General features: G+C 42.5%; 1 protein-coding gene across 2 annotated transcripts in view; it reads left to right on the top strand.

Annotated features, from left to right (window-relative positions):
* Positions 1-12,879, top strand: part of GLCCI1 (glucocorticoid induced 1) — a 72,673-nt gene that overhangs the window by 15,427 nt on the left and 44,367 nt on the right. For both annotated transcript variants that reach the window (XM_019497916.2, XM_014603144.3), the window contains exon 2: positions 2,587-2,738. In XM_019497916.2, the coding sequence (XP_019353461.1) occupies positions 2,587-2,738 (152 nt within the window). The remainder of the gene's footprint in view (positions 1-2,586; positions 2,739-12,879) is intronic.

Genomic DNA, 12,879 nt, shown 5'->3' with positions numbered 1-12,879 from the left:
TCTTCTTGCTAACTTTTCCTTTCTTGATACAGCTCATCTGTATTATGCCTAGGAGACGTCTTTGTCATCTGAGAAATTTTTCAGGCTCGAATATGTTTTTGGAAATTTAATCATAGCTCTTTGTAAGGACTTAGTCTTTATCCACAGATTTAAAAATAGGCATCTGAAAGGAACATGGAAAAAGAAAAGTGCAGTGTAGTTAAATTGGACTGGAATAGTAACTTGTTTCAGGAGGGGAATCATGATATAACACTTGTTTTTTCCAGGTTATGTAAGATAAAGGTGTGTTTTATTGAAGGAAAATTGAAACATCTGTTCAGTCAAACTAAGCAATTTAACCCGAATTCTACTGGCATCTAATGTTACATGCAGAACTTGTGTTTTTAAATGGTTGTGTTAGTTGATGCCTTTTAGAAGGGGAGTTGCTGTGAGCTTCACTAGCTTCTGTTTTCATGTGAAATGTTGGGTTGGCTCTGAGCAAGGTAATCTTGTACCTAGGAATTCCCTAGACAGAGGGGAGTCTTTCTTACTTCCTTAAGTTTCTAGATCAAGTGGAGAACTGTTGAGAGTCTGTGGTGCAAGGAAATTTCAGAGTAGCAAGGGTTGGTGCAGAGAGCTCTTTGGTACTTTTCGGCTTGGGGTTTGACCAACTCCCTTGTATGGTACACTGTTTAAAGGCAGACTACAAAAGCATAGATTTGTTATGCTTTTAATGCTAGTTTCACAACACCCAGGGAAGGGAGAGTGGGTGGTGTTAATGTTAAGACTGCCACTGTTGTGCTCTGGGTTCTGATGAAGAGAATAATTATTTTCTCTTGTGAATATCACATCTCTTGGTTTTTTTTGGCTTGTGGTTTTTTGTTTTTGTAGTAGGACCTTGCACATGTAAAATCTGCAAAAGGAACTGACTTTGCATGTTTCTAGTGTCTTTATCTGGAAACCAGTACCATGTATAAAATGATTTTACAGTTGGCTGATTTTTTTACTTTGCCTAGTCTCCAACTTACATACATGAAAATCTTTTTATATGTGTTGAACTCTGACCTCGCAAACAAACCAGGCTATAAACCATTGCTAAGTATTATGCCTCTGGTGAATTGCTGTTTTCCAGAAACTTTCCAAGATTTGATTACTTAAGTGGTCATTAATATTAGTATAATATCTTATAATCTTTAGACTAGTGGCGTAAGAGGGCTCGCTCTCTCGCTGTATCATTTTGTTTGTTCCTCTTTTTTCAGAAAAGACAAGTCTTTCAGTGAAGACTTGGGTTTATTGTTACCTGAAAGGTAGATGCAATTTTTGGTAAAATTCTTTGCATAGTTTTTTGAGCTTGAAAGTAAAATCTTTCACATCGCTCAAGCCTTTTTCCTAAAATACCAACTTACCATAAAATTGCTTCTTTCTGAGGATAAATGCCTTTTGATATGATAGAAATTTGTTTTGTAAATTGCCAAGTGATAAGTGTTTCAACTGAGTTACACAAAAGTATCATGAAACACATTCTCAATTCATGGCACTTAGAGCATGTAATAATAAAATGATTTGTGCTTATACTATTTCCCTGACTACACATTGAGGCAAATACCTGATCTGTTTTATTTTTCTGCATACATATGCAAACCACATTAATGTGAGCTAAAGTTTGGCTATGATGCTGGGTGTTGAACAAGATTCTGGTGTTGGAGGCTCTGACTTCTGAGATTTCATTCCTGAAAAAATAAGTGTTCTGAGAGAGAGAGTTTTGTTTTGTCCTTAGGAAAGATTGTTCAAGTCTTTAATATGAATAGGGATCCAATGAATGTGGAGAATCGGTGATGAGTGACTGGATGGCAGGTGTGCAGATTTTGCAATTTACATCAGTTTTACAGTTAGGCTAAAGACTACTTAAGCTGTAGATTGAGGCAGAGTTGTGCAAACCTGGAAAATGAGAACATGAAATTGAAACTTCTTATGAATGAGAAGGGAAGTTTAATGAAGTAATTAAAAAAGATGTGATAAAAGTTCTCATATGATTGGGAGAGCAGAGTTTCTTCACTTTCCCATTGCCTTCCTTTATCTAAAATAAAATGTTGCAGAGCAGGGGTAGGCAGCCTGTGGCTTCCAGGCCAGGTCTCACCTGGCCTGGGGTAGCATGGGATTGGTGGCACACAGCTACATAGAGCTGCTTGTCCCAATCTTATGCATAAAACAGCAATACAAAATTTTATATTGGTGCTATAACTTTGACTCCTTTCAAATGCTTGATTTAAATTTTGTTAATATAATTAATATATTGAGTGACAAGTCAGTGTCCCTTTGGATTCAGGCATAGACATTGGTGGTGGTATTTGTAAGTGGTGTGTTTTACCTGTTGTATTGTTCAGTCTCAGGAGGTGAACTAAAGGTGCAGGCATTTTTGCTTCCCAGTTTGCAACATAATCAAAAATCCCTTTGAAACACCTTTTTCTTATGTCAAACACAAGAAGGTAAATTATTTTAAATGTATATTTTGTTTTGTTTTTTGTGATAAAGCTTTTTCACATGGCTTGCAATTTTCCACATCAGATTTGAAATAACAGCTTTCTTTTTCTTTCTTTTTTTGTGCAGTGGATAGGCCAAAATCCCAGCAAGTTCGAACCTCTGGTACAATAAGGCGAACCTCTTCTCTGGACACAATAACAGGACCTTACCTCACAGGACAATGGCCACGTGATCCCCATGTACACTATCCTTCATGTATGAAAGATAAAGCTACTCAGGTAAAACTGCTGAAGCTGCATGTTGTTGTTTGCATTTTGCTTCCTTATCCAAAATAGCCACTATACTTTTCACTGTTCTACAAATGGCAATTACTTTTCTTAATTATAGCAATACTGTATCCTAATTTTTCACATGTACATTGGTTTTCTTAATTTGGTAGCCTGAACTTGGTAATGAACTTGTGGAATTCAGAATTAATGTTCCCATGTTTTTAAGAAGCAGTTCTTGGAAAAGATTCTTGGTCTGTTTGGGGAAAATATTTGCTAATATCATTGAGCAGGCAGTTTAAAACATCTTAAAGTTTGGTTTGAATTCAGCATTGCCAAAAAATATTAGGCAATATAATATCCAGCATGATTTTTTTTTTATAACAGCTAACAATAGTGAATCATAATTAAGTTGAAATAAAGGCAGGAGTTAAAGTAGCTTTACAAACCTGTTAATTTACCAGAGCATGAAAAACTCTGCTCGCCGTTAATGTTGAGTTTGTTCAGGAGGCTTCTTGCTTTGAATGGCTGCTGATTTAATTGTTAATTGCCAGGCCTAAACAAGAGCTCCAGGAATTCCTGAATTAAGAAGACACCTTAAAATCCAAGCAGCCAGTGACTTGAAATGTTTGTAGGAAGGAGTATTTGGGGAGGTTAGCTTCCTTCCTCCCCCCCCTCCCCCCCCCCCCCCCCCCCGGTTAGAAGTAGGGACTCAGAAAAGAAGGCTGTGATTTAAGCTTGTGACTGTCATAAGTCAGCGAAACCATGGATTTGAAGAAATGTCATGATTCTCATTAGCGGTCTGCTACTTTTATCAGTAGATGGAACACATTGCATCATGGGAAATGTAGTTTAGCCAGGAGTCAACAGAAAGCTGATACAGTGAGAAGGTAGTGTTAGTTTCCCTTTGTCTCCTATGCACTTTGCTAAACATTACTGTGGAAAAATTCCTGGACATAATGATGGTAGTGAAAAGTTGTGATCTGAACAATTTATAATTCAGTTAATTTAATTTCAGTAGCTTTCATGCTTCTGAACATGCATTGAAGTAAAGAGTAATTAAAGACATGAGAAAAATGGAATACAGCATGAGTTTATTAAAGAGATGGTGTCACTAGTGTTATATATGTTCCACATAACTGATTTCTTGTACAGGAGAAGTTCAGCAGATTTTTATCTGTCTGGTAAAGCATTTGCTAGAAAATACTGGAAAAGATGGGGATTAGTAAAAGAATTGCAAAATGTTCCTAGCTGCTTCAGGAACTACATGGGTCAGGTTATACATATTAGACACCTCTGATCTAGACTTATTAGTCAAAGACTGTAAATGAAAGTGCTTGTTGGAAGAGATGTCCCCTTGTGGAAGGGCAGCACCTAAATGAGAAGTCAGACCCCATGGGTAAATCGAAGAATACTGGAATTGCTTTCATGTGGTGACCTTGAATACCTTTCTTAATTTCATCATTAATGCAAACTTCTGGCAAGTACATCTGCTTCCTTTGGCAAAAAAAAAAAAGTGTGTTCTTTCTTGCCTGACTTCAAATGTGGAGCTTTTGGGGTACTGTGAGGGAGAAGAGACTTTACCCAACCTCTGTTTTGAGTCGTAGTTAAATCCTGATTTAAGTTCTACTTGGATACCTACGGAACCAATCAGAAATTAGACAACAGCATTTTAAGACAAATCAGGACATCTGTTCCAGCACCTACAATGCATGTTAAGTACACTGTATTTACTCCTACAGAAAAAGGTCCATGTGGTGTAAAATTCAGCCCTCCAAAATTGTGGTGCACATCTTAAGATGGGAAAAGTGTATTTACTGTGCTGCAGTTGAAGCATGGAGATGCTATAAAATGGCTGCCATGCCTCTTCTCCCTGCCAGCCTCAGGGAAGGAGAGACAGAGTTCACTCTTCGGGATCAGAGCTAGGGTCAGCTAGAGCCGTTAAGGAATTGGCAGTAGTTCTTGGCTAAGTGGCTAACAGCTGCTGCCAATTCATCAGTGGCTGTGAGCCGGTTGATCCTTTAATGTTTGTCTAAGCAGTGTTGGTCAGGAGTCAGCCATGCAGTCAGGATCCTTTGCAGTCAAGCTCAGCTGTAATTCTTGGAAACCTCTTCTCCCCCCCCACCTCCCTTTTTTTTTTTTTCCCTTCACCCTCCATTTCTAAAACCAGGTGCATGCCTTACTTGGGGATGTGTGGCATGTGATGAAAATACGGTATACTAAGTGCCTAATTTCATTCAATGCCTTTATTTTTGGACTGCAGGGTGTTCCCTAGGTGCTTGTACTTGGGTTTCTCTGCATGCTTGGAAGCAATTTTGTTTGATTACATACACATCTAAATCCCATCTCCACTCCCTTGCAATCCAGAGTTTTGATGGAAGAAACAAGATTGCTCATGTCCCTGGAGGGGCTCAATCCATTAAGCATCTTTGCTGCATGTAACTTGTACCAGCAGCATCCAGCTAAAACAATACTGGTGGTTACTATTATTTTTACTTATTTTTTTGTTTAATAATCACTGCCCCACTCATACTGATAGGATTCAGTTCTCATCTCCCATTGTATTGTGAGAGGGAATACTGTCTGCTCCTCCTGTTGAAGAAGCTGGCTCCCTGTGCAGCCAAAAAGCGAGAGTCAGGGGCCAGGGATCAAATAAGGGAGCCTGACTGTAGCCTTGTAGCTAGGTCCCTTGAGTAAGAAAGGAGAAACTTGGTTTCTGGTGCCTGCTTCAGGGTTACTTCTTCTTCTTTTTTTTTTTTTTTTTTCCTAATGCAAGGTGTGTGAGTGGAACTTGGAGCAGAACTCCCTCCTCCCATCACAGGTGTCATCATCATCATCACCAGGCAAAGAAATTGGATATTGTCTTGCTTGTTCTTTTTCTGGTTCCATGAGTCCTAAACTTTTGGCTATGCAGTAGACCAACTTCCTCAACAGAAAGGTGAATAACTATTTTATAGCTTGGTGGTTTAGGGTACCCTTCCTGGAAGTGGAAGGTATGAGGGATGGCCTAGAATATAAGTCTTTCACTTTTGAACAAGTACTGTAATCACAGGGCAAACGATGGATGGCCACAACAGTGCTACTCCATTGGGCATCTCTCTGCAGAGGAAGAATTAATAATTCTGGATCCCAGATGATCCAAGGCACTAAATATGTACTGCCTGACCTAAGCAACTGAGCTTTGGAGAGGGATGGTAATTCAAGCATTCTTGTGCTTAGTGTTTCCTGTTGGCTACTTTGAAGTTCTTCCGGGCTTTCTGAATCATATTTTGGACATGTGGATCAGCCAGGAAATTCTTTATCACAGTGCAGAGGATAGCTTTCAAGCCGATTGTTATGATGGAGCATTTTATTTACCCTTCAAAAAGATTCATAGATTCATAGATGTTAGAGTTGGAAGGGACCACAATAGATCATCAAGTCCGACCCCCTGCATAGGCAGGAAAGAGTGCTGGGTCTAGATGACCCCAGCTAGATGCCTATCTAACCTCCTCTTGAAGACCCCCAGGGTAGGGGAGAGCACCACCTCCCTTGGGAGCTCGTTCCAGACCTTGGCCGCTCGAACTGTGAAGAAGTTCTTCCTAATGTCCAATCTAAATCTGCTCTCTGCTAGCTTGTGGCCATTATTTCTTGTAACCCCCGGGGGCGCCTTGGTGAATAAATCCTCACCAATTCCCTTCTGTGCCCCCGTGATGAACTTATAGGCAGCCACAAGGTCGCCTCTCAACCTTCTCTTGCGGAGGCTGAAAAGGTCCAGGTTCTCTAGTCTCTCCTCGTAGGGCTTGGTCTGCAAGCCCTTAACCATACGAGTGGCCCTTCTCTGGACTCTCTCCAGGTTATCCGCATCCTTCTTGAAGTGCGGCGCCCAGAATTGCACGCAGTACTCCAACTGCGGTCTGACCAGCACCCTATAGAGGGGAAGTATCACCTCCTTGGACCTATTTGTCATGCATCTGCTGATGCACGATAAAGTGCCATTGGCTTTTCTGATGGCTTCGTCACACTGCCGACTCATGTTCATCTTGGAGTCCACTAGGACTCCAAGGTCCCTTTCCACTTCCGTGCCACCCAGCAGGTCATTCCCTAGGCTGTAGGTGTGCTGGACATTTTTCCTCCCTAGGTGCAGCACTTTGCATTTCTCCTCGTTGAACTGCATTCTGTTGTTTTCTGCCCACTTGTCCAACCTGTCCAGGTCTGCTTGCAGCTGTTCCCTGCCCTACGGTGTGTCCACTTCTCCCCATAGCTTTCTATCATAGATAGATATGTGTCCAAGTCAAATTTCATAATACTTTTCTAAGTGTTTTAATATGTATTAAACAGATGCAATTTTGTCTAGCTTTTGACCATTTTTCTTTAGGGGAAAAAAATTATCTTAAATCTGGGTGCTGTGATCACCCTGCTGTACCTGGGGCAGATTAGGGTATTAAGTCTTGTGTTGTCTGGGTTGATTTGCTAGGAGGTTAGACAGTAGATTTGTATAAGATGGCTTGGATAGGGATGCTCTTGCCTCAGGCATGGGTTGGACTAGATACACTCTAGAAATCCCTTCAAGCCTCTTTTCCCTACGGTTCTATGAAACGCACTGTAACAAAGTTACTGTAATGAAGGCTAAGACAGCTTTCTTGATACCATTCATGTTAATGTCTTTTTGGTGGCGGACAGTATTAAAATGGACTCCATCACATACAAACTTTGGGAGATTTGAGATGGTTTGAGAATATCACTAATTGTTGAAACACAGATTAACTGATAGGTCCGTGTTTTAAAGTGATTCATGCTGCCTTCGTTCTGATTGAATGGTGATACTTTTTCTCACCAACGTTTTAGATGTGGTAGGAAAACACGAGACTATCTACAGCGGGTGCCAAAGTTCTCGTATTTAAAATCGAAATAGAGGTTCATCATTGGTAGGAATATATCTAAGGCTGGCTGGTGGTCTTTCACATTTCCCACCAGTAAATAACCTCAGGCTAGTTATTTTGCACCTACTTTACTGCCTCAGATTAATAAGATGATGGGATACTGTTGTAGTGGATGCAGCAAACTTGATTTAAATCATTAAAGTTTATCTGTTTTAACTTGGAGACTGTAACTATTTGAATTGCCCTAGATGTTGTCTGGGTACTGATAGGAAAACGAGATTCAAATGTTTCCATATTTCTGACTTTGCCTTTTAAATGAAAGTGGTCATCCTACCAACACTTAAGCATTTTCTGGGGTGTTCTTCCAATGCATTCTTCCCTTATTAAAAAATGCTTGTGAAGTGGTTTGAATAGTTGGGTTGTTTGTTTTTTTTTTTGGTTTTTGTTTTTGTTGTTTTGGGGTTTTTTTAGCCTCAGTGGGATTTGACTAGGTTCTGGCACTGACCTATTTGATTAAGTCACCCTTGTGCTATCCAGCTAGGCAGTCCAGTACCTGAGAGGTGGTTCTAAAGACTGAACAACTTAATGAAGTATTACCAAATCCAGCCTCACCTTTAGATCGATAGTAGCACTGTTTGACTACCTTTCTTTTAGCTGTGTAAGCAGCATTTCGGGCTATATATTCCGATTTCTAATTCTCCTGGGAAAGTGGAACTCCATCCAAGTTGTAGAAAAACAGCAGAGGAAGGTAATGCTTGTCCACTGTATCCAATAACTATTAAATGCAGAAGTGTAATTAGGTAGAAGCAAGGGGTATCCAAGGCAGTGCCCATCACAGTGAGCCACAGAACAGCTTTATGACTAGGTCTCCCTCTGGTCTTAAAAAAAACAAAACAAAAAACCTTTCCTTTTTGACTATCCAGTGTGCCAACTTCAGTAGAAAGGGTAGATGGTGTCCTTGGCTTAGCCTAGCTCATAGTCTGCTGGCCAGAATACTTTTCTGGAAAGTGGAATATTCAGGTTCAAACCCTTTGTGGTGGCGGATGTCAAGCCTGGGTCTTCCACTGCTTGGACAAGTGCCCTGAGCCAGTAGACTGTTGGGCTAACATGTAGGAGACATTTTGTTTTCCCCATGGCCCCTTCTTTATCTCTGTCGGGTCATGGTTATTTGGTGACTGACATTTCTGAGACTGAGTTATGTGCCTTCCCAGGTAGGACAAGCTCACAGCGGAGCCCAAGTGCCTGGAATAGGTATCTTCTGAGCATGCTTAGAGGGGCAAGGTGACTTGCAATGGTAGGCCAGGGGGAAGAAAGTAGAAATCTGCATGTATGCTACTTATCCACTCCAAAAGGAGTTGGATTTGAGCCATGATATGTCTGTCATGTCTTAGTCTTGTGCCACAGTTTTGACTCTCTAGACCAGCAATTCTAAACCAGTGTGAGATCCTGTGAAGTGTGCTGTGGGGTGCCACTCAATGTTAGCATTGTTAGGTGTGCAAATGTGATTTTCAAGATTAAACCCAGAGATTCCAAAGAGGAATCTGTAGTGTTAAAAACATTTCTAACCTCTTGTGGGCTTTCTGAGTTTTTTGCAAATAAAAATGGCTCTAGTGCTCATTTTGTAGTTGAAAAACAAGTGAAAAAGTAAGAACTGTAATTTCAGGCAGCAGTGGCACCTTGAGGGGGGGCTACATGGGAACCCATCCTGTAGCCCCAGTCCCAGCACTGCTGCTGCCTGCCCCTGAGCATATCCCCAGCCTGGCCCACCCACGCTGGGAAGAGCCCAGCGCTGCCTCTGTCCCCAGACCGCAGCCACAGCCTACGCTCACCCCATGCACAGATCCAGGGGGAACGCACCCACTATGCCTGCCCTGAGGGTGCGCACAGCAGTAGGAGTTGCCCCCTCCACACCCCCTGGATGAGCTGCTCATAGCTTCTGGCAGCACTTGCCCCAGGCCCATCCCCACTGCCTCCCTCACCGTGGGGGCTTCTATCTCCCCCCAGATCCCTTTCCTACCCTCTACCCCTTCACCCCAACAGACCTTACCAGCCGGACACTTCTCCCCAAGCTGCTGGGCTGGCTGCGTGATTGCTGCAGTTGCGCGCATGTACACAGCATTTATCGGCAGCATTATTGGCCACATCAGCCAGAAAAAGCCTGTTGCTGATAATGACAATTTTCCTTTTGTTGGTGCACCTCTACTTTGTCATCTCTCACCTTTTCCCTTCTTAGAAACTAAGTGTCACTAATAGTCTTCTTCAGATATTACCTTTTCCTTAAAGTGCTTGTCCACAGGCATGTTATATGTCTACATGTGTAAAGCAGTTGAGCTCTGAGACTTGTCTGCTGTGTGCATCTGTAACTGGGGAGGCTCCACTTTCTACTTTACTTAGCTCTCCATATGTTCTCTTCCTCTACCTATACTTTGTGCTACAGGCAGAAGGGTTGGTGTGCACTTCCCATTCCTCTGATTTTATACTATGGTCAGCCTACAGCCCATTAGAAAACAGCCTTTCTGTGCTTGCCTTTTATTCTTGCCTTCTACCTTTTTGGAGAATAGTTCTCATGGCTTCCCCCCCCCCCCCCCCCTTTTTTTTTTATTTTTTTGTCTCTTCAGTGTCTGTCATTGTTTTCTGAGACGGAGACTTCTTGGACCCAATTCCCACATGTCTCTAGCCAGTGGGGGGCTCCTTTTTTATCTGACTTCCAGTACTCCACATCTTTTTGACTTGTTGCTATGAGTTTCCCCTATATCCCCAAGATTTGAACTGTATCCTTGTCACACCTGTCATGGATGAGCATGCCATGTAAGTCTACTGTTTAAGGGAGTCTGACATCACTGGGAAATTCTATTTCTGTAAACCTTTTATCTCCTGAGATGGAAGAGAATGTCGGGCCCAGCTCCAGGTTTATTTACTTCCAGGGAAAGTCTGGGTTTAGCCTCTGCTTCCCAAGTGCCAGAATTTTTACAAGGTTTGGATCTTCCAGGATACCAGTTCTCTGACCATGTCTTACTCCTTGTGACTGAAAAGTCCTCTGGTGAATGTAGAGGCAGGGACAGTACTAGAGAGGGATCCAGTCCGAGGGTTCTTGGAGTTGTTGTCAGGCTCCCTGCCTTGGACTAACTGTGACACTTTCCTCAATCCACAGTCAAGGAGACATTCTTACCTTTTCATTTCATGAGCATTGGGCAAAGCAAGGCTATACCCTCTGCTTGACTGATTTTGTTGGCCTGGTCTGACTAGGGACATTTCAGGTTCCCAGGCCTCCTTTGGATGGTGAGGAGGAGATCCAGGTCTCTCCCATAGTCCCCGACTTGTTCTTTTTAGAATGGATAGAGGACTCTGCACACTATAGATGCTGGTTTGCCCTTAGCACTAAAGCAAGTATGTTTGTCCCCTATCAAAAATATTTTATTCATAGTAGGAAAGACTTGAGCAAACTAAGCTTTTTGGCTTCCTATCATGAGATTTCTCCCTCTCCCCTTAAGAGGTTTCCATATCAACTATCTTGGACTGCCCTCTATAACTGAAGCATGGTGACCTTATCTGCCTCTCTTTTCAGCCTTCTGCCAGAGCACAGATCTCTCTTCCAGCCCACAGTCTTGAAATTCCTCAAGGCCCATCACCATATGTCATGCAAGATTCCTTTTCTCAGTGGGAACTCAATCTGTCCCTAACGGGGGGGACACCATTTAAATCTCTGGTAACTTGCTTGCTGCTCCACCTGATTTGAAAGATGGCTTTTTTTAATGGCGGTCACCTCTGTGAAAAGGATTTAGTGGATCCCCTGTCTTAATGTATTTTGCCTAGACAGGTTCTCTTTGTGAATTCACCAAGTTTTTATTCAAGTTACTGGTGAAGTAACGTTTCAGCCACTTGGCTTGTCTCTTCCTCTCCTTGAGAGTTGAGGCATACGATTAGTCCTACTCGGATTAAAAAAAGAAGGGGGGGAGGGTTCTTTTCCTTTTTATCTGAATCTGTTCCCCTGCCCCCAGCACATCAGAAAACATCTGTCTTTTTCATTTAGTTGACCAAAAATCTAGAGGAGCAGCAGCTTTGGCCCAGAAACTGCCCACATTGGATCTTAGACTGGGTTAAAATGTGCTATTAGAATGATAAAATAAACCTGCCAGCACTGGCCAGATTGCATGCCAACAGTGTCCAGGCAATTTTGGTGGTTTCCCTAAAGAATGTTTTTGTATCTGACATCTTCAAGGCAGTTGCTTGGAGCTTTTGCAGTCATGGGAGGCTATTGAGGAAATGCAGGGTTGGGTAAAAAGGTCCTAGGATCACTGGATCTGTTCTATACAGTTATTCTTAAACTAGAAAAATGTCAAAGAAAATAATGATGCTATAAAAGTGGGATTCAGGATTATGTGTACCTTTTGAAAATTGTTACTTTTGCATATTGATAGGATTTTTTTTATACAGTTTGCATTACAGCAAAGAAAATAAAATTCTGATGCTGCATAAATGAGTTTCAGACATTTTAGTGAGCTAACATGCAGTTCTCTGTTCTCTTAGCCCCTTGAAGTAGAATATTTAGCAAGGTAAACTATATAAAATACTTTTCCTTGTGGTTTCTTACCAATGGCTAAGTGTCTAACTGGGAAGCAGAAGGTAGGACATGGTGACAACATTAGAGGCTGGTTCATAGAGGCCTAAGATTTTATAGGTGACATACTACAGAGGGGGAGGTGTAATGTGGGAAGCCCCAGGGGTCTGTCCTGGGTCTGGTATTGTTTAACAAACATACAGTCCTTTAGAGCTTCTTGCTATGTCTGCTGCAGCCTCTATGTTGGTGCAGGTCTGCACCCAGGGGATTAATGCTGCCTTTTCCTCCTTCACAGGCCCCTAAATTTCTGTTTTTCCTTCACCATTGGTGATGAAAATTGTCAGCAATCAGCGATGGTAAGGGGAGAGTGGGGGTTGCTAAAGACAGTGGTGCCAGCTGTGCTGACACAATGACTCTAGCACAGAGGTAGGCAAAATATGGCCCAGGGACCAAATCTGGCCTACCAGGGGTTTTGTCCGGCCTGCAGCAGGTCTCTCTGCCCTACCCAGTCCATGTGCAGGGGCAAGAGGGGCAGCCCAGGCTGTGGTGCATGTGGCTGGTCCGGCCACCTCCAGAGGTGCGGCAAGGCTGGGGTGGTGTGGCAACCAGACTCGCTTCCCAGCAGCTCCCATGGTGGCAGCTCCTTCCAGTTGCTGCTGTCAGTCCTTGCCAATGGACCCGGCCCTGCTGCCCAGGCACCCTGACCCACCCACCAGGGGTGCTGGACAGAGTT

The sequence above is a fragment of the Alligator mississippiensis genome, chromosome 5 (genome assembly GCF_030867095.1).
Source record: "Alligator mississippiensis isolate rAllMis1 chromosome 5, rAllMis1, whole genome shotgun sequence".
Classification (NCBI taxonomy): Eukaryota; Metazoa; Chordata; order Crocodylia; family Alligatoridae; genus Alligator; species Alligator mississippiensis.
The sequence above is the reverse complement of the archived record's forward strand: the minus strand, read 5'-3'. Positions and strand labels throughout refer to the sequence as shown.